The 19,430-nt window shown below is 44.5% G+C and overlaps 1 protein-coding gene across 1 annotated transcript; it reads right to left on the bottom strand.

The window, feature by feature from the left end:
• Positions 1 to 1,167: 1,167 nt before the first annotated feature.
• Positions 1,168 to 10,399, bottom strand: LOC120932382 (securin-like). The gene is made up of 8 exons (XM_040344721.1): positions 10,260 to 10,399; positions 9,418 to 9,584; positions 8,051 to 8,126; positions 6,922 to 7,077; positions 5,847 to 5,908; positions 5,275 to 5,341; positions 2,141 to 2,284; positions 1,168 to 1,264 (listed from the first exon to the last, which is right to left on the bottom strand). The coding sequence occupies exons 1-8, from the start codon at positions 10,345 to 10,347 to the stop codon at positions 1,185 to 1,187; spliced, it is 840 nt and encodes a 279-aa protein (XP_040200655.1). The 5' UTR covers positions 10,348 to 10,399; the 3' UTR covers positions 1,168 to 1,184.
• Between the last annotated feature and the right edge of the window lie 9,031 nt (positions 10,400 to 19,430).

Raw genomic sequence — 19,430 nt, forward strand, 5'->3', positions numbered from 1 at the left:
TCCTCGCGTCCTCACGCGCACGCCGTCATCACTCTATATGATTTCAGGAGTTCTAAGTTATATGCAGTTATATAACTAATTATATCACCTGATTGGATGATTTGAGTTTTTATTCATCTCAACTCATAAGTATTTATTTATACACACACACACACACAGTATTTTTGATGGTTAACATGGCATGTATATTTATTTATGCAATTATTGGATTGTATTTTTGATGGTTAACACTGCATGTAAACTTAATTTATTTGATTGGTCACATCAATGGTAGACCATAGGGTATTAGTATTTTTTACTTTTGATAAACTTTGCACTTTTTTGATGAGTCACATTAGCTGTGCGCACACAGTAGTGAAGACATAGCACTTAACTAAAATATAAACGGTGTTTACCCAATTGTAATTATCATTATCACCAGTAGGCGCCACCACTTACTAATTATCTCTTATCCATTCCTTACTCCACCCAGGTGGGGTACATATGTAGGGGCAGCCACTGTAGATTACCATTTCATACTTGCAGCATATATTTTAAATTCTATTCCTATCATATCATCTTTAATAAAAAAAATAGTTGTCAATTGTGCAGCCACTCTGCCCCATCAAGTGCAGCCACTCTGCCCCATCAAGTGTACATTTTTGATTTCACTCCTCACTGCCTATTACAGTTTGAGGCCATGGCATGCCCAGATGGTTCTCAAGACCAGGATGGGCAAATTTGCTTGAAATTTATTTAATAAAAACTTGGATACAATTAATCCTTGCTCCAACCAGCCTTAAAGGACAGCTGGGCAGATTCATGACATCCATCTAAGTGTGTAGCTCAGTTGGATTCTGACCATGGAGAACAGTGGGTCACTAACCAAATCAGAGGAGGAACGGATGCCTGTGAACATTAGAGTATCCCCATGCTCAGGAGTAGAAGAGTTAGGATGTCTGCAGTTTTTCAATTACACACCATAGCTTGTAGACTCCCAACTGTCACACAGGATAAATATACACCTATATGGGTTATATTTAAGCCAAAATGTATACTTGCAATTTGATAAAAGTACTTAGTTTGCGATGACTTTTTGAAACCCTTTTCTCATTTGTAAAAGGTTAAACAAACAATTGTTTAATAAAATATAATGTTTATTTAAAAATACATAAAAGTTAGTCACAAAAAAGGTTAAAACACTGCTAACAGTTCTCCATCTTGGGCATATGAAGTGTGACCTCATCTAGAGTTGCCAGGAAGGATGGGCATGTACTTGATATATCTGAAAAAAAATAAGTTACTTGGCATAAAATTGGATCTAAAGTAATTGATTCAGTGAGAAGTGGATTACAATTAGCTTGAGATTAGACCCCAGTTTTGTCAAGTTGGTAGAATACTGGTCAGGCACAAAGATTCTGCTACAGTGGTAGTTTACCCAACTTCAAACCATTGTATGGGTATACCATAAGGCCATACGTGGCCAACTGAGGTAAAATACCAACTGCACACTTAAATTCACTAAAGCCACATTTCCTGAAATCAAAAATAGGCATATCCAACAAAATACAGCAACTTAGTTGCATTATGAACTAGAGGATTTTTATGTACCAAGCTCTAAATTCATTGTACAGCCAGGATACACAAATAAGCCATGACACCCCCTTGCCTTACTGTTAGGCAGGCCTCTAAGGGGGGGGGGACAAAGACACACCCAGGCATTTAGTTACATTGCATCATACACCCTGTTGTGTATTATAGTGGTTTAAAAAAAAATGGTATTGTGTGGTGATATTTACCCTGCTCCTCCCCCCCATTGCAAATTTGTATTCTTTCCAGATTAGAAAATAGTCCATTATAGTACTGATGTTGTAATAGCAATGTCAGATATACCAGGCAACAAATAACCCATTAGCAAGTGATATAGTAGGCTTGCCAAGGAGGGAGGTGGCCAAAACCTTAACAGCTAGAACCTGTAGTTAAAGCCAAGGGCTCTCCTTAGCAATACATCCCACATTGCATACAATATCAGATGTGGGACCTCTCCTGCCTTTAGCAAGCAAATTCACTTATCTGGTACCCCCTACCATTGGGACAATTGCAAGGCGACACACACACACACACACACCTTTTAGTATTTTCACCCAAAGTTAAAACCAACCTGATTCCCAGCTAAAGATTGGAATATCCATTGGAATTGGCTCCTTGGTCGATAATGCAAACCCATTTTCATACACAAGGGGAACTCCAGCAAGGTAGAGATGGCTCAGTCTGCACTCTTCAGGAACATCAAATGTTTCAAACTCTAGGAAGAGAAATAATCTTGCTCGGAAACCTTCCATGGACATTACCGATTGATCAAGCAGCTTGTGTTTTACTGAATGAGTTAAATAGCATTTACTTGAGTCACTTGGCAAGACAGTTTAGCCACAGTTGTCAGTTGCAGCATCAAGACTTAAAGTGCAACTGGAGAGAAACGGTCACCAGGTATTTCACTTCAGTGTCATACAATTAATTTGTTTAACTTTTGCATGTCATTTACCTATAAAGTGCTGTTTGTAAATTGCTGCTTGAGGCCACCATCCTGAATGTGATGTCAGCACCCCAAAACTCAGCTATCACTCAGGTGACAATACCAGTCCTTCTCTCCCCTGGCAAAAAGTATGTGGGAGGCAAGGGGTGGAGGAGCTGGATCAGCACAGAGCCAATACAGCAAACAGAACAGGGCTATGCTAGGAAATGGACGAGTTCAGCATATTTGCAAATAAAGAGACCATTTATATAAAGAAAATGCTGGTGACTTTTTAAAGGGCAAGTAAACCCTGATGGGTGTTACTTCCTTTCCCTGCAAAGCTAAAGCATGATGGGCTACTATGCATCGCATACTAGTCCCTGTCTTCCTCATAAGTGTCACATAATGGGCATCACAGGCTTCTCCTGCAGGCGAGTATCCTTTCACCCCTCCTCCTTCCGGGGCCACAAACTCTGGCTCTGTGAGGAGCCGGAGTCGCGTGATGTCACTCCTGCGCAAGGGAGCCTCCACTTACGGCATGACCCAAGTTGGAAATGGCACAGCGTGCACTTTTTAACTCTGGCGCAGAACAAATCACTGTATGGCGATTTGCAAATCTCCTAGACTGCAGGTCTGGGATATATTTCAAGCACCTACAGGCAAACCTTGATCTAGGCTTACCTGTAGGTTAAAGTGGTAGTAAACGGTTTACAACCACTTACCTAGCAATTTCCAGGTAATTCCTGAACTTGTGATGTTAAATGAAATTCTCATTTACTTATCCAAACCTATTCTGCGGTCCAGAAGAGCTTCATACTACCATTTTGAACGAGAGTCCTTAGCACAACACATAGCCAATATGGCATGCAAACAAAATGTTGCCCAAATGCGAAAAATAAAAAATTCCAAACCCATTCATACACAAAGCAATTCTTTCCTGAAACTACACCAACTGTTTATGGGGGAAATCTCTCCAATGGAGAGATTGTGTTCTGGCAGAAGCCACCCCTGCCAGGAAACCACAAACTGCTAGTGGCTACAATCACTTGTAAAATGCAACAGGCTGGTTGTACCAAAGTTGGTCACATAATCAACTCTGGTACATTTAGCCTGCCCATACATGGTTTGAGGGGTAGTTCAGCAAAATTGGGAACTGAATCTCAACTAGTTCCTGCAGGAGGTTTACATGTTCTAGGGGAATTTTACATTGTGTTCTGGGAATGCTGCTCCTGGGACCTTTCAAGAAGAATCCAGACTCAGATCACACAACTTGCAGAAATAGTTCTTGGTTCCTTATTTACCACCCAGTATAATAAATCCTCATTTTATAAAATCATGTGTCCCACGGAGGCACATGGTACCTCCCTACAACTGGCAGGTGGATCACAATAGTCAATGTGATTAGTTGTACGGAGACCTCATCTACTGCAGATGAGATGCCACCTGGTTTTAGAAGAAAAAAAAATTGGTTACAATACACACGACAGATGAAGGCCATACTGTCACAAGAGGTTGACAGGGAGTGTGTAAAAGTGGAGGTGGCAGCATCTCAAAAATCAGATCTTGCATTAGGGAACAACTTTAAAACCAGAACTGAAGCCCAAAGAGCGCGGGTAATACAATCCCACAGAATCAGGCCCCACAAACGAGCCCTTCTCAGCCTTGACCTGTAATGGTATGCCATCTTGACTAGGCTGAAAAGGTCCTCATCCAACAGACATACAGAATGCCATAATCTACTTCTCGCTATGCAAGCATCAAGACTCCAGATCTTTTACCCCAATATGCAAGTGATAAATTCTGATGTACCCAGCTACCCCCAAAATGTATGCCCAATGAACAAATGGATTTCATTATTGATCTGGAGCAAGCTACTCATTTCCTGCATACCCATAACCTAAGAGAAAGCACAGGATTTACAAGCCAACACCCATTCAAGATGGGAGACAGATAAATACATCTGCAAGACCCCATAGGGAGATTGATGTGCATCTCTCCTATATACTGCTCATGAACAACAAACCCACTGAACTTTTCTCCAAGCAATACAAGCAGACCAGAATGGACTTGGCTGTCCATACAACTAGTTATTCCACAAGCCTTTGATAGCATTAGATCAGGGGTTCCCAACCAGTGGCCCAGTAGCCACATGTGGCCAGTGGAGCCCTCTGATGTGGCCCACGACCTCCTTGCTCTAGTGGTTTGGCAAACCCAGATCACAGGTTGCTGATCTGCCATCCCAGCGCATCAGTGTGGTAAATGGAGCTTCTTGTATAGCACCGGCTCCTGTCACAAAAGCAATACCAAAGATAGACTCCATGGCAAAAGCACACTCCAACACACCATGAATACACACCTGCAATCCCAGACACTACCTGTGCCTTTGCTTCATTCTCAGCCTGACTGAATAGTTCCAGGTGAGACAGGAAGTCTGTCTCACAGCCAGAACCCAGCACTATATATAGCTGAAGCTACATGCAAAGCTCAGAGCCAGTGTAGCCGTTAGATTGTAGCGTGACAGTCAAGCTTATGCTCCCCTTGGGAAGTTAGACCAATGGAGAGGCATAAAGTGCAAACTAGAATTCCAAAACCTGAATGACATCAATTACACCATATGCTCAGTTTGTGTTTTAGCAGTGAAGTCAACATCCAGGGGAAAGACTGTTGTACTTCTCCAGTACATGGCAAGCAGAGAGAAAACTACAGGCGTTCCACCAAACATTCCTGGTTTACACTGTAGCATACAAGCAGTTTAGAAAATCCCCACCCCAGTAAACACTTGCCTTCAGGATGGTAAGGCAGACACTTCTCAATCTCAGGGTAGCTTGGCTTGATACAGGCTTCAGAAATCTAAAATGGAATAGTTAACCATTTGTTGTTATTAAGGGCCGTAGCAGATACACATCAAGCACAACCTACCCCTTTTAGTTTTGGCCAGAGTTTGGGAGGCTTAAAATTCAGGTTCCCACTATGTCTCCCCACAAGCCAATGTTTGGTAAACAACCTTTTTTTTTTTTTTTTTTTTTAAACACACGAAATATGATGGCAGTATGTTTACAGTACATTTAAAAAAGGTGCAAGCTCCAGGACCAGCAGCCCGGTCTTAACAGAACCAAGTTAAGACTGGCCCATGAGGTGATGCCATCTGCTCTAGCTTCTTAATGCTAGTATCACCCATCTTTTATTCGCCAACATGAAATGACTCATGCACGCACTGATGTGTTGTCTCGTCATGACATTGTGCAGACCTAGCGATTTGCTGAACCAAATGACTCCCTTATCTCAGTGGATGAGCATTGAATGCACTAGACAAGGCAAAAGACTCAAACCATTGAGTATAAAGTCAGTTTACCACCTGAGGTAAATCCAGTGCGATATCAAAGGTTGCCAGGAAAGATGGTAGTGTGCTTGAAATATCTGGGGGAAAGAAGAAATAAAAGTTACTTGTACAATTCAGGTTTTAGACATCTAGATACAATGCAAAAGTATTAATCAGTATGAGGTTTTAATTGGACAAAAGGCTGCAACCATTTCACTTTGGAGAGCTGCAAAAAAAAAAAAAAAAAAAAAAGTGCTCCACCCTCTTTAGTACATCTACACTGCCACTCTGCCCAGACTTTCCAAGTGAAGCACCACCCAGGACAAAATGGAATCCACTTTGTTCCCTTTGATTAATGCATGTCACAGCTGTGGAGTTATGACCGAAATCACAGGATAATCCTGCAACTGCATTGTCCAAAGGAGGAGCGCAACAAGGTCACCTACAGTTGTAGAGAACACAAGCATAGAAGTAAATTAGTGAGGGCATGCTCAACAGCAGGAAGGGCTCAAAGACGCTGAGGCAGCAAGTCCAACACCACTGTCATTGGCACCAGGCTATCATGGCTGTCTTGCTGCAGAAGGTCTATTGTCATGAACCTGTATAGCACCCCTACCAGACAAGAGGAGATCATTGCTCAGGGTTTCTTACAGGGTGTGGATGCAATCATCTTAGTGATTACAGCTGTAGGCATGGATCCTTATAGGCAAAGCATGCTGACCAACCCCCTGCAGAGAATCTGGTAAATTGTGCAGAGCTGCACAGCACTGCCCACCACACCTTTGGATACTAGCTAAAGAAAAAAAAAAAAAAAAAAAAAAAAAAAAATCTTAAAGCCTTTCTGGAATGGGAGAGGTTATGCCTGGAGGGGACTTTTAGGTGTCGAATCATTTGTAGGTGCTGCACAACCTTAAAGGATTAAGGTCAGCTCAGTCTACTGGGAATGCCACCCCATCCAAGATGGTGGCCCTCAGCAGCAGCAAGGCATTTGGATGTTTATGGCCTGTCAAGTTTGACGGCAGATTCTGAGACCTAGAAGTGTTCATTCTTGTTCCCTTCTGCAAGTTAATCCTTCATGCTGTGACATGAGCAAGTCACATTTGACACCAACCTGACTCCCAGCTAAAGACTGGAACATCCATTGGTGCTGGCTCCTGGGTCAAGGCATCAAAGTTTGCCGCTTCCTTTTCATGCACAAACAGGGGGGATCCACCAAGGTAGAAATGGCTCAGTTTGTGCTCTTCTGGGACATCAGAGGTTTCAAAATCTAGAAGAAATAAAACGTATACAAGCAATGCATGCAATGGCTTCTTTGCCCAACTGCTGATCCAGGTACCCAGTGTTGCCAATTACAGGCCAAGACAGCATCACTGAAAGCACCAAGTCACTGGCATCTAGCTTCCTTATAGGCCAGAAGGAAGTCATATCAATACAAGTCAGTCTTAATCTGGTCAAGTTAAAGGGGTTGTAAAGGTTTTTTTAACCTTCTAAATAGGTTCCTTTAAGCTAGTGCATTGTTGGGTTCACTTCCTTTGATTTCCCTTCTAAATGTTTATTTTCTTTGAATTTCTCACTTCCGTTTCTCCTCAGTAAGCTTTCCACCATCATCCGAGCAGTGGAAAGTTATTTAGAAGAGCTTACTGAACACCTTACTGGAGGAGGAACAGGAAGTGAGAAATTCAGACAAAGAAAACAAAGAACATTTAGAAGAGAAATGGAAGGAAAAAGTGAACCAACAATGCGTTAGCTTAAAGCGGGGTTCCGCAGGTTTTTCTTTTTTTTTTTTTTTTTAATCCTTCTGCCGCTCTTACCTTGGTAAATGAGGAACTCGTGTGTCCCAATCTTCTAGCCGCCAGGAATTGTTTTCTCCCTCAAGATATTTTAGAAAAATCCATAGATGTACGTTTCCATCTTGTTTGTGGGCACTGTGAAGCCCAGCAGGATGTCCTTCTGGGATACTCCATACCTAAAATGGACTTCCCTTCCAATTCCCCCCTTGTCTGGATTTTTCACTTCCCGTTTCTCCTCAGTAAACTTGCCACCATCATCTGAGCGGTGGTTAGCCAGAACAGCTTACCAAGGAGGAACAGGAATGAACCTTAACAACCCCTTTAAGACCAAAGTTTACATAGAACCCCACGCACAATTAAACAGTACAAGCTGCTTGGTAAACCCCCCCCCCCCCAAAAAAAAAAAACCACTCATTGTGCAAGGAAAAACCCCAGTCAACAAAATCTTACCTGCAGGATCATAAGGAACACACTTTTCAATCTCAGGGTAGTTACGTTTGCTAGGCTTGATGCATGCTTCAGAAGCCTGGAAATTAAACAGTTTAACATAGGTAGTTAAAAACTAAAGACCCCTTTATTGTGCAATCTAAATTTCTAGGCAGCAATAAAACCCCCTAAATGGTTCCAACCCTTTTCACACTATTCAAAAAGTACAAAATATAAATGTGGGAGTCAATTTATATGGACACCTAAAGCATGCTTAGATGGTGCATCCTCCAAGCACTGCACATGTTTATGTATAAGAAATAAAGCCATCGATTGTCAATGCAATCTAGTTTCTAGTGCATTTTGTCAGCCAAGCATGAAATATATATAACCAATAATTCAGGCCTGACCTGTTAGCCCGAGACAGTCCTTGCACAACCATTTACGAGGCAGAAAAAACCATCACTTTGTGCATTCAGGAGAGGACTCAGATTCCAATACAGTAATCTTCTGGCCAATGGAATGAGTGCCCACCCAATCACTTGAAGCGCCTTTCAAATCATGGCTTTGGGAGCATGGTGATGCTGCTTTTTCAATCGCCTGGAGCAAAGGTGTCCATGAAGAGAGTCCTGTGCATAACACAAATCTTAGGGGGCTAGCAAATCGGCAGGATTGATTAGATGTCAAGAGTATGTTGGTGATTACCAAGGCACGGTGCTGCCTAGTTCTTTCTAGATGCTTTACATAATAGGTGGGGGGGACCCCACACAAGTCCAACCTATAACAGGAATCAAAGCCCTGCCTCTACCAAGATGGTTGCCTCTCCAGAGACCAATGTCAACATAACAAGGCAAGTCTAATGGGGTGGGGGAAGCTGCATGAGATCAGAAATACTGCCAATCAGTCCTTTTCTCAGGTAAAGAAAAGCCAAACAACATTATATGGAAATGCCGACTGCTTTTAAAGCGACACATTTTTTTTTTCTTTCATTTTAAGACAAAAGATATTAACCTCTGTTTTGCGCAGTGCTGATTCTGTTACCTTTGGTGCTCCCGGTCCCTCCTGATGAATGCCCCCATAGCAACCAGTTTGCTATGGGGCATCTGAGCTGAGGCTCCTCATGCCCATTCAGACATGAAGCCATGACCTGACACAGCTCTGCCACCTTTCTCTCATTGACTCACTGACAGCAGCCATGACACCACACTGCTGTCTTAGCCAAAGATAGCTGGGTCTCCCCTGCAACATTGCTGGATAGGGATAGGCACAGGCAAGTATTAGGGTGCCTGGTGCACACGCTTTATGTTGATGCAGAAAAAAAACACACACACACACACACACACACACACACAACACGTGTCAAGCCTGATCACTGCTTCGAAAAGTATTACCTGCTTAGTAACTGGTGCAGAATTCTTCACTCCAAGTGCTCCCTTCTTCTGTGGAACTGCCGTGTTGACAACCTGCTTGTTGACATCTCCCAGAGCTTTTCTTGGCTTCACCACAGTTCCAGAGCTGTCAAACACTTTCCCAGGATGACTTTTCAAAAGGGTTTTTCCTTTACAAAATAAAAATATATATAAAAATCCACACACGCACTCTGCTACATAGTACTTAAAGGGAGAAGTCCAGCCTGAGCCATTTAGGCTGGGTCACAGGATTGCAATTAGCGTTGCACTCCTGTGATCCGTTTTCAGCAAAGAGCGGTCTGATGCCATCAGTGGGGGCAACACGTCATCCCGACTTCCAAGTTGGGATCCGCCAGCTGACTTGATTGATGGCAGTCTCATCAAGCCGCTGAGATGGCCACTCCCACAGCTCATTGCTCCAATAAGCATGGAGAAGTAGCAATGCTGACAGCCAGCATCAGTCTGCTTGGGGAGGAGTGAGAACCGAGCAATTGGAGGTGTTCGGTTGTCGGTGCAGAGACCCCCGGGGACAGATGCAACATCAGACCGATGCTGCATCCGAGGAAAGTATAAGAAAAAAATACTACAAAATTAACACCCACACATCATGATGGCAACAGTTCAAACAGCAGAGATAACTGCACCCATATACCCCTTACGGACCATACGCATTTCTGCTGTTATGATTTTTTGCTAAATAAAAAATCCTTACTGGTATATTGCCACTTTTGCAACCAAACCAGCCAAAGATCTACTTTGAATAAGATTGAAATTATGCAATGAATTGGCTAGAAATTCCAGCTGGAAACTGAGAAAACACTCACCAGGGATTGTAGATTTTAGGCGATCCTTGGACAGGATAGTAGAAGCAACACCTCCATTCTCTTGGTCAATGAAAATCACAGTTGCCATGCTTCACTTTGTCAAAACTGTAAAGTAGCAAATACAAGAGACTTTGGGGTCAATTCATTAAGAGTTAAAGGGCCAATAAAATTCAGTAACAAACACTTACAGTAAACCAGGTGTGAAAGAGCAAATCACTAAGAATTTGTACAGATACCAAATACAGGGTTTGTTAGATTTAGTGGCAATTACTGAATTTTTTATGCAGTAATTAATCACATTAAGCTGGTTGCCAAGGAGCAGACTGGGAAGCCAGCCATTGCAGCCTCAACAATGGATGACTCAGCAGGTTCCCTGGAAAAATTATATATATATATATATATATATATATATATATATATATATATATATATATATATATATATATATATATATATATATATATATATATATATATATATAAGCTCTGTCATGTGACAGTTCTGAACAAGGGCCAGGGCCAACAGGTGACATCACTAACTGCTGCATGTTGGTGACATCACTGACTGCTGCATGTTGGTGACATCACAAGCATTACACATACTGACCATAATGTGCAGCCCTTCGGTGATGTCAGGGGCCACATTGAGGATAACCCCTGCTGTAAACACTCCCTCTTCTAATACACCTATAAAACGCCTGTGTGCACATAAAGGCCCCTTTCACATTGACAGGCCAAACGGGTCTGCCTGTCAGTTTCTGGTGGACCCAGACCACACAATGGAGCTGCAGAGGTCAGTGGATATGCATCTGTCAACACCCAATTTCATCCAATAAAAACAAAAGGATGTGGACTGGATGACAGTCAGATGAGGCAGGGAGGGGTGTCATGGCGCATTGGTTGAGCTACATTTTTGCCAACCACCACCTTAAACTGCAATAGGCAGTTGACATGGACAGTGGTGTTCACATGCTGTGATGCTTCATGGCCAAGTTAACCTGATGTGTACCAAATCAGCAAGTCCACAAACACAACACATTCAAGTAAATGGAGCAGTGCCACCAAACAGCCATGCTCACAGCTGTAGCCCGTTTATTAGAAAAAAAAAAAAAAAAAAGTTCAAAAAACGGTCATAAGGCGGCATCACATCGCTTTCTCAGCACCCCTCAAAAACCTCTGGAGCGCAATCCAAACAGATCAGGCTTCAGAGGCAAGGGATAATTATTGTTTCCCACCCAGCCTATTGCAGGATGACGCCGACAGGAACCTCTCATCCCTCTAGGCCAGTGTTTCTCAACTCCAGTCCTCAAGGCGCCCCAACAGGTCATGTTTTCAGGCTTTCCATTATTTTGCACAGGCGATTTGATCAGTTTCACTGCCTTGGTAATTACCACAGCCATTTCATCTGAGGGAAATCCTGAAAACATGACCTGTTGGGGCGCCTCGAGGACTGGAGTTGAGAAACACTGCTCTAGGCAGCCATCTGATGTCATGTGGTGAGCCATGTCCCTTAGACACAGCACACCCCCAATCAGGGCAAAGAGAATGAAATTGGCCCTTTGGCTGTGATTGGACACAGCCAGTGATAAAATGTAAACAAATCATGGTAATGCGCTGTTACCAGGTTCTCACCAATCCAGTGTGAGGAGGAGACCGTGGGAACAGCGAGTTACCGATTACCGTGTCCTGATTGCCTTGTCTGCAAGTCCAGCAGAGTACCCTGTACCTACCGTGCAGTACTCCCGTCATGCAGGTAACAAGTGACATGTTCAAAATATATTTTGCCTCAGAATATACATCGGGGTGTTTGCTTTCCAAAATTGGGTCATTTTGTGGGTACTTCCACTGTCCTTGCGCTCCAGGGCCTTCACAAATGTGATAGTAAGGCAATTAGGTGTCATTTGTCCTGAGAATGCTACAGGCAGTCCCCGGGTTACAAACAAGGCAAGTCCTGTCTGTAGGTTTGGTAAGTTTAATGTGTATGCAAGCTGGAACAGGAGAAAAAAGTCACGAGGAGCAGAACGTGTTTTGGGGTGTAATTGAAAGCATGTACTATGCAGTGCAAGAATATACCTGGTGAATTTACCCCCCCCCCCCCAATTCTTGGCAAAGTGACAGTTGTGTAGAAAATAAAGAAAGCTCCATTTGTGTTTAAATAATTAGTTAGGCTACATTGTAGTATGACTGAGAAATATCAAAGTGAGAGCAGGAAGGGGGTAGAAGTGTGTAGGAGGCTTTATAGAAGGTAAAGAGCCGAACACAAGCGTCCATATTACACTCCCTAATCAGAACTGAGCACAAGATCTGACCTCTGACCCTTCACCCCTCCAATAAGGGGGACAATCCGAGGGAAACCCACAAATACTAATGGAGGAAGGGGCACAACCTACACCCAACACAAGGTGGCGCTGCACTCTCCAGCCGCCCCCAGTACAGCTCGGAGCCCTCATCTCCTCCACACACCGCTCCGGTACACCCCCGAATGATCGGTGCCACATCCCAATCCTCTCACTTACCTGCAAGGCTCGGCTCTACTCTCCGATGACACACAATTGTTACTGGTACAACCGTCAACCCGGCAGCTCTTAAATGAAAAGCTGCTCGCCCATTGGCTGCACGCAAAGGTTGCTTTTTCTCGATTGGCTGAGTCTTCCTGTGGCGGCTTGTTTTTATTGGATGAGAACTAAGTCTGTCTTAGCCGCCTGTGACTGGCGGACATCCCACGTGTCTGTGTTTATATGTGCAGCTGTGCTGGGCGAGCCCACTATGGAGTTATATTGGGGGGACGGTAGAGAGTAGTCACTACTTCACTGATATTCTACATTGGGGTGTAATTGGGTGAGAAGGAAGTGAACCTGACACACGTGTTTGTGTTTGTTATTATTATTAACCACTTGCCCACCAGGTAAATTCTGGCACTTCTCTCCTTCATGTGAAAATCACAATTTTTTTTGCTAGAAAATTTATCAGAACCCCCAAACATTATATATTTTTTTTTAGCAGACATCCTAGGGAATAAAATGGCAGTCATTGCAATACTTTTTGTCACACCGTATTTGCGCAGCGGTCTTACAAGCGCACTTTTTTTGGATAAAAATCACTTTTTTGAATTAAAAAATAAGACAACAATACATTTTGCCCAATTTTTTTATATATTGTGAAAGATAATGTTACGCCGAGTAAAATGATACCCAACATGTCACGCTTAAAAATTGCGCCCGCTCGTGGCATGGCGTCAAACTTTTACCCTTAAAAATCTCGATAGGCGACGTTTAAAAAATTCTACAGGTTGCATTTTTTGAGTTGCAGAGTAGGTCTAGGGCTAGAATTATTGCTCTCATCTAACGATCGCGGCGATACCTCACTTGTGTGGTTTGAATACCGTTTTCATATGCGGGCGCTACTCGCGTATGCGTTTGCTTCTGCGCGCGAGCTCGTCGGGACGGGGCGCTTTAAAAAATTTTTTTTTGGTTTTCTTATTTATTTTTATTTAGTTTTATAATTTTTTACACTGAAAAAAATAAAATAAAAAAAATTGATCACTTTTATTCCTATTACAAGGAATGTAAACATCCCTTGTAATAGAAAAAAGCATGACAGGTCCTCTTAAATATGAGATCTGGGGTCAAAAAGACCTCAGATCTCATAATTAGACTTAAATGCAAAAAAAAAAAAAAAAATGTCATTTTTTCAAATGACAAAAAAAAAAATGTTTCTTTAAGAGGCTGGGCGGGACTGACGTTTTGACATCACTTCCGCCCAGCAGAGCTATGAGGACGGGTGAAGGAGATTTCTCCTTCAGTCCCGTCCCCGCTCAGCTGCCGGACACATCGGATCCCCTCCGCCGCTACCGACGGCTCCGGTAAGCGGCGGAGGGCGCGGGAGAGCGGCGGGAGGGGGGGGGCACCTCTCCCGCCACCGATAACGGCGATCTCGCGGCGAATCCGCCGCGGAGACCGCCGTTATCGTGTACACCACCGCCCCCTGAAAAGATGAATGTCTCGGTTGTGGCAGCAGCTGCTGCCGTTATCGAGATATTCAACTTTAAAAAGGAGGACATCTTTTTGACATGGGGCGGTGGTCAAGAGGTTAAAGAGCGGGTAACAAGGTGGGTGGGGTCTATGATGACACTTGGATGTACTGTTATCATTGCAGGTGACATGAGGTGTAGGGTGATAGGAGATGGGTGACACTTGGATGTACTGTCAGTACTGAAGGTGATGGGAGATGGGTGACACTTGGATGTACTGTCAGTACTGAAGGTGATGGGAGATGGGTGACACTTGGATGTACTGTCAGTACTGAAGGTGATGGGAGATGGGTGACACTTGGATGTACTGTCAGTACTGAAGGTGATGGGAGATGGGTGACACTTGGATGTACTGTCAGTACTGAAGGTGATGGGAGATGGGTGACACTTGGATGTATTGTCAGTACTGAGGGTGATGGGAGATGGGTGACACTTGGATGTACTGTCAGTACTGAAGGTGATGGGAGATGGGTGACACTTGGATGTACTGTCAGTACTGAAGGTGATAGGAGATGGGTGACACTTGGATGTACTGTCAGTACTGAAGGTGATAGGAGATGGGTGACACTTGGATGTACTGTCAGTACTGAAGGTGATAGGAGATGGGTGACACTTGGATGTACTGTCAGTACTGAAGGTGATAGGAGATGGGTGACACTTGGATGTACTGTCAGTACTGAAGGTGATAGGAGATGGGTGACACTTGGGTGTACTGTCAGTACTGAAGGTGATGGGAGATGGGTGACACTTGGATGTACTGTCAGTACTGAAGGTGATAGGAGATGGGTGACACTTGGATGTACTGTCAGTACTGAAGGTGATGGGAGATGGGTGACACTTGGATGTACTGTCAGTACTGAAGGTGATGGGAGATGGGTGACACTTGGATTTACTGTCAGTACTGAAGGTGATAGGAGATGGGTGACACTTGGATGTACTGTCAGTACTGAAGGTGATGGGAGATGGGTGACACTTGGATGTACTGTCAGTACTGAAGGTGATGGGAGATGGGTGACACTTGGATGTACTGTCAGTACTGAAGGTGATGGGAGATGGGTGACACTTGGATGTACTGTCAGTACTGAAGGTGACACGAGGGTGACACTTGTATGTACTGTCAGTATTGAATGTTACATGAGGGTGATGGGTGATGGGCGACACTTGGATGTACTGTCAGTAAGGATGAGCTCTGGCGTGTTCACATAGTACACGTGCAGAGCCTGCCAGGAAGTCTGCACGGCGCTGCGCTAATCACAGCCAGAGAGACATTTCCCGATCTCTGCAGCCGAGCATCGGGAAATGTCTCCCTGGCTGTGATTAGCACAGCGCCGTGCAGACTTCCTGGCAGGCTCTGCACGTGTACTATGCGAACACGCTGGAGCTCATCCTTAACTGTCAGTACTGAAGGTGATAGGAGATGGGTGACACCTAGATGTACTGTCAGTACTGAAGGTGATGGGAGATGGGTGACACTTGGATGTACTGAAGGCAGTGGCGGTGCGTCCATAGTGGGCGCAGGAGCGCCGCCCCCTCTCTCCTGCACCTGTCACTCAACAATACATAGATTCATGCATTGCATGAATCTATGTATTGTCCACGCTGCTGCCCACTATTCAGATGGCCGGCCCCCTGTTGAGCGCTGGCCATCTGAATAACAGTGGTGGGTGTGTTTTAGAAGTGTCTATCAGAGCCAGCGGCTCTGATAGGCTTCCCAATTACAGCCTGTGGGCTCTAATCGACTTCCAAATGGTTAACCACTTGGGATCCGCGCTATGGACAAAAGACGTCCACAGCGCTGTCAGGGAGAGAAGAGACCGATCTGTGTTCCTTTACATAGGGACACAGCATCGGTCACCTCCCCCAGTCAGTCCCCTCCCCCCACACAGTAAGAACACACCCAGGGAATACATTTAACCCCTTCCTCACCCCTAGTGTTAACCCCTTCACTGCCAGTCACATTTATACAGTAATTAGTGCATTTTTTTAGCACTGATCGCAGTATAAATGTGAATGGTCCCAAAAATGTGTCAAAAGTGTTCGATATGTCCGCCGCAATATCGCAGGCCTGACAAAAAAATCGCAAATCGCCACCATTACTAGTAAAAAAAAAAAAAAATCATAAATCTATCCCCTATTTTGTAGGCGCTATAACTTTTGCGCAAACCAATCAATATACGCTTATTGCGATTTTTTTTTTTTTTTAATTGGGATATTATTATAACAAAAAGTAAAAAATATTGTGTTTTTTTTCAAAATTTTCTGTTTTTTTTATGTTTATAGCGCAAAAAATAAAAATCGCAGAGGTGATCAAATACCACCAAAAGAAAGCTCTATTTGTGGGGGAAAAAATATAAAAATATAATTTGAGTACAGTGTTGTATGACCGCGCAATTGTCATTCAAAATGCGTCAGCGCTGAAAGCTGAAAATTGGTCTGGGCACGAAGGGGGTTTAAGTGCCCAGTAATGAAGTGGTTAACCATAGGGCGCACAGGGTGTGCGTTCCCTGGTTAATACTGACACACGTCTCAGCCGATCAGGTTCACCGGGTCTGGTTAGCAGTTACCTGATTGGCTGAAGTGAAATCGAGGGTGGGAGAAGACATTGAGGGAGCGTGGAGGAGGATGGCTGACCCGAGAAATGTAAGTCCCAGGCGGGGGGGGGGGGGGGCAAACTGGTGGCATTTTACGGGGCAAACTGGCAGCATTTTATGGGGGCAAACTGGCAGCATTTTATCGGGCAAACTTGCGGTATTTGAGGGGGCAAACTGGCGACAATTGATGGACACAGTGGCGACAATTGATGGGCACAGTGGCGACAGTTGATGGCACTGTGGCGACAATTAATAGCACAGTGGCTGTGTTTGATGGCGCAGTGGTGACAACTGATGGGCACAGTGGCTGTGTTTGATGGCACACAGTGGCGACAATTGATGGGCACAGTGAGGCTGCAATTGATGTTTTTTTTTTTTTTCGTTTGTTTGCGCCCCCCCAAAAAATGTTGAGCAGTGCACCATCCGCCACTGTCTGAAGGTGACATGAGGGTACAGGGTGATGGGTGACACTTGGATGTACTGTCAGTACTGAAGGTGACATGAGGGTGATGAGAAATGGGTGACACTTGGATGTACTGTCAGTACTGAAGGTGATGGGAGATGGGTGACACTTGGATGTACTGTCAGTACTGAAGGTGACATGAGGGAGATGGGTGACACTTGGATGTACTGTCAGTACTGAAGGTGACATGAGGGTGATGAGAAATGGGTGACACTTGGATGTACTGTCAGTACTGAAGGTGACATGAGGGTGCAAGGAGATGGGGGACACTTGGATGTACTGTCAGTACTGAAGGTGACATAAAGGTGCAGGGTGATAGGAGATGGGTGACAATTGGATGGTGATGTTGGGGTGCAGGGTGATATTTACAATGTCATTATTGCAGGTTGACTTGGAGGTGCATGATGGGGTAAATGGGTCATATTTGGGTGCACTGTCAGTACTGCGGTATGATATGGGGGTACAGGATGGGTGACATTTTGGTGCATGTTACTATTGCAGAGTGATAGGACACTTGGGTGCACTGTTAACATTGCAGGGTAGCACTGGGGTGTAGGGTCTGATTCCAGGTGACAGATGCACCCCGTTGGCATCTGGAGTGCACTGCAAAGGTAGTGGACCCTATGGCTAAAGCATGAGATTTCCCAGGGCATGGAATCTAAGCCAGCGGGTGTTCAACAGAGGCCCCTAGTGGTGGGGATGGATTTAGCTGCAGTCTGGCTCCAGGTCGCGACCCCTAGGGCCTCCAAGCTCACGCTGACGGTAGACTACAGGTAGGTAGAGTGGAAGCAACAGACTGTGACAACAAAGGATAGTCAGGAGATTGCCAAAGCTCGGGGCAACAAGCAGGTAAGGATAGTCAGGAGAAAGCCAAACGTCAGGGCAACAAGCAGCTAAGGATAGTCAAGAACAAGATCGGTAACTGGAATCAGACGTAGAACACACAGCAAAGTAGCACATGGAAGCCAAACACATAATATTGATCAGCAGGGTTGACTCACAGTGCACGGGTTAATAGGTTCCCTGATAGGGCCTGGGGTGGAGCCATGCTTTGAGGAGAGATTACTTAAGCAGCCAGGTGAGAGTGCTGGCCTCTTAAGCTGAACACACGGAGAGGTAAGCTGACAGACAAACATTACTGCAGATCCATGAGAGTATCCCCCCTCTTATGAGGCCTCCCCTCCTCCGCCTGGGCCCAGACTTAGAGGGAAACTTCAGCTGAAACCTCCTCAACAGACGAGGCGCAAAGACCTCAGATGCAGATATCCAAGACTAGGGTTGCCACCTCATCCCTTTAAAACAGAACACATATTAATTACACAGGTTCTGTGGCTAATTAAGGTGGTAATTAGACTCATTTGGTGCCTTACCTGCATTAAATTAGCCTCAGAACCTGTGTAATTCATATGTATTCTGTTTTAAAGGGATGAGGTGGCAACCCTATCCAAGACCTCTCATCAATACCAAACCCTTTCCAATGCACGGGTCGTTCGCACCAAATTCGAGTGACGCGTAACGGCCCATAATTCACTGCGGCATTACGCGCTGATGATTGGCCAAGCATGCACTATGACCCACATGCTTGGCAAATCACAGCACGCAAAACCTGAGAGCCATAATTGGCCAAAGCCAGGGTGGCTTTGGCCAATTATGGCTCAGGGCTTTAGCACACGCCCCACACTATAAAAGGCAGCCTAAAAGGTGGCCTCGTGTAGTGTGTTGGGGCGTTGTTAATGAGAAGATCAGTCCTAGAGAGAGAGAGAGAGACAGTGGGGCTGATTTACTATCCTCTGTGCGCTGCGCTGGTTCATGCCTTAATTAGTGCGCCAGGTGAAGCCTTAATTAGGCGCATAAACCAGCGTAGCAGCCGGCGCATTGCAAGTAATGTAAAGCCGCGCCGAACTCCCTATAGAAGTCTATGGGAGAAATCAAAAGTGTTCATTTTAAAGGCTAATCTGCAAGTTTTGTCCTAAAAAGTGTTTGGGGACCTCAGTCCTGCCCCAGGGAACATGTATCAATGCTTTTTTTATTTTTTAAAACGGCTGTTTTTTCGGGAGCAGTGAAATTAATAATTCTTAAAGTGAAACA

This window comes from Rana temporaria, chromosome 3, assembly GCF_905171775.1.
Source record: "Rana temporaria chromosome 3, aRanTem1.1, whole genome shotgun sequence".
Taxonomy (NCBI): domain Eukaryota; kingdom Metazoa; phylum Chordata; class Amphibia; order Anura; family Ranidae; genus Rana; species Rana temporaria.

Excerpts from the sequence above, each read along its gene's own strand:
- LOC120932382 (XM_040344721.1), bottom strand. The coding sequence starts at position 10,347 with ATGGCAACTGTGATTTTCATTGACCAAGAGAATGGAGGTGTTGCTTCT. Across the intron at positions 9,585-10,259 it reads CCTAAAATCTACAATCCCTG|GAAAAACCCTTTTGAAAAGT; the intron begins GTGAGTGTTTTC and ends TATTTTGTAAAG. Across the intron at positions 2,285-5,274 it reads TCTGCCTTACCATCCTGAAG|AGTTTGAAACATTTGATGTT; the intron begins GCAAGTGTTTAC and ends TTCTCTTCCTAG.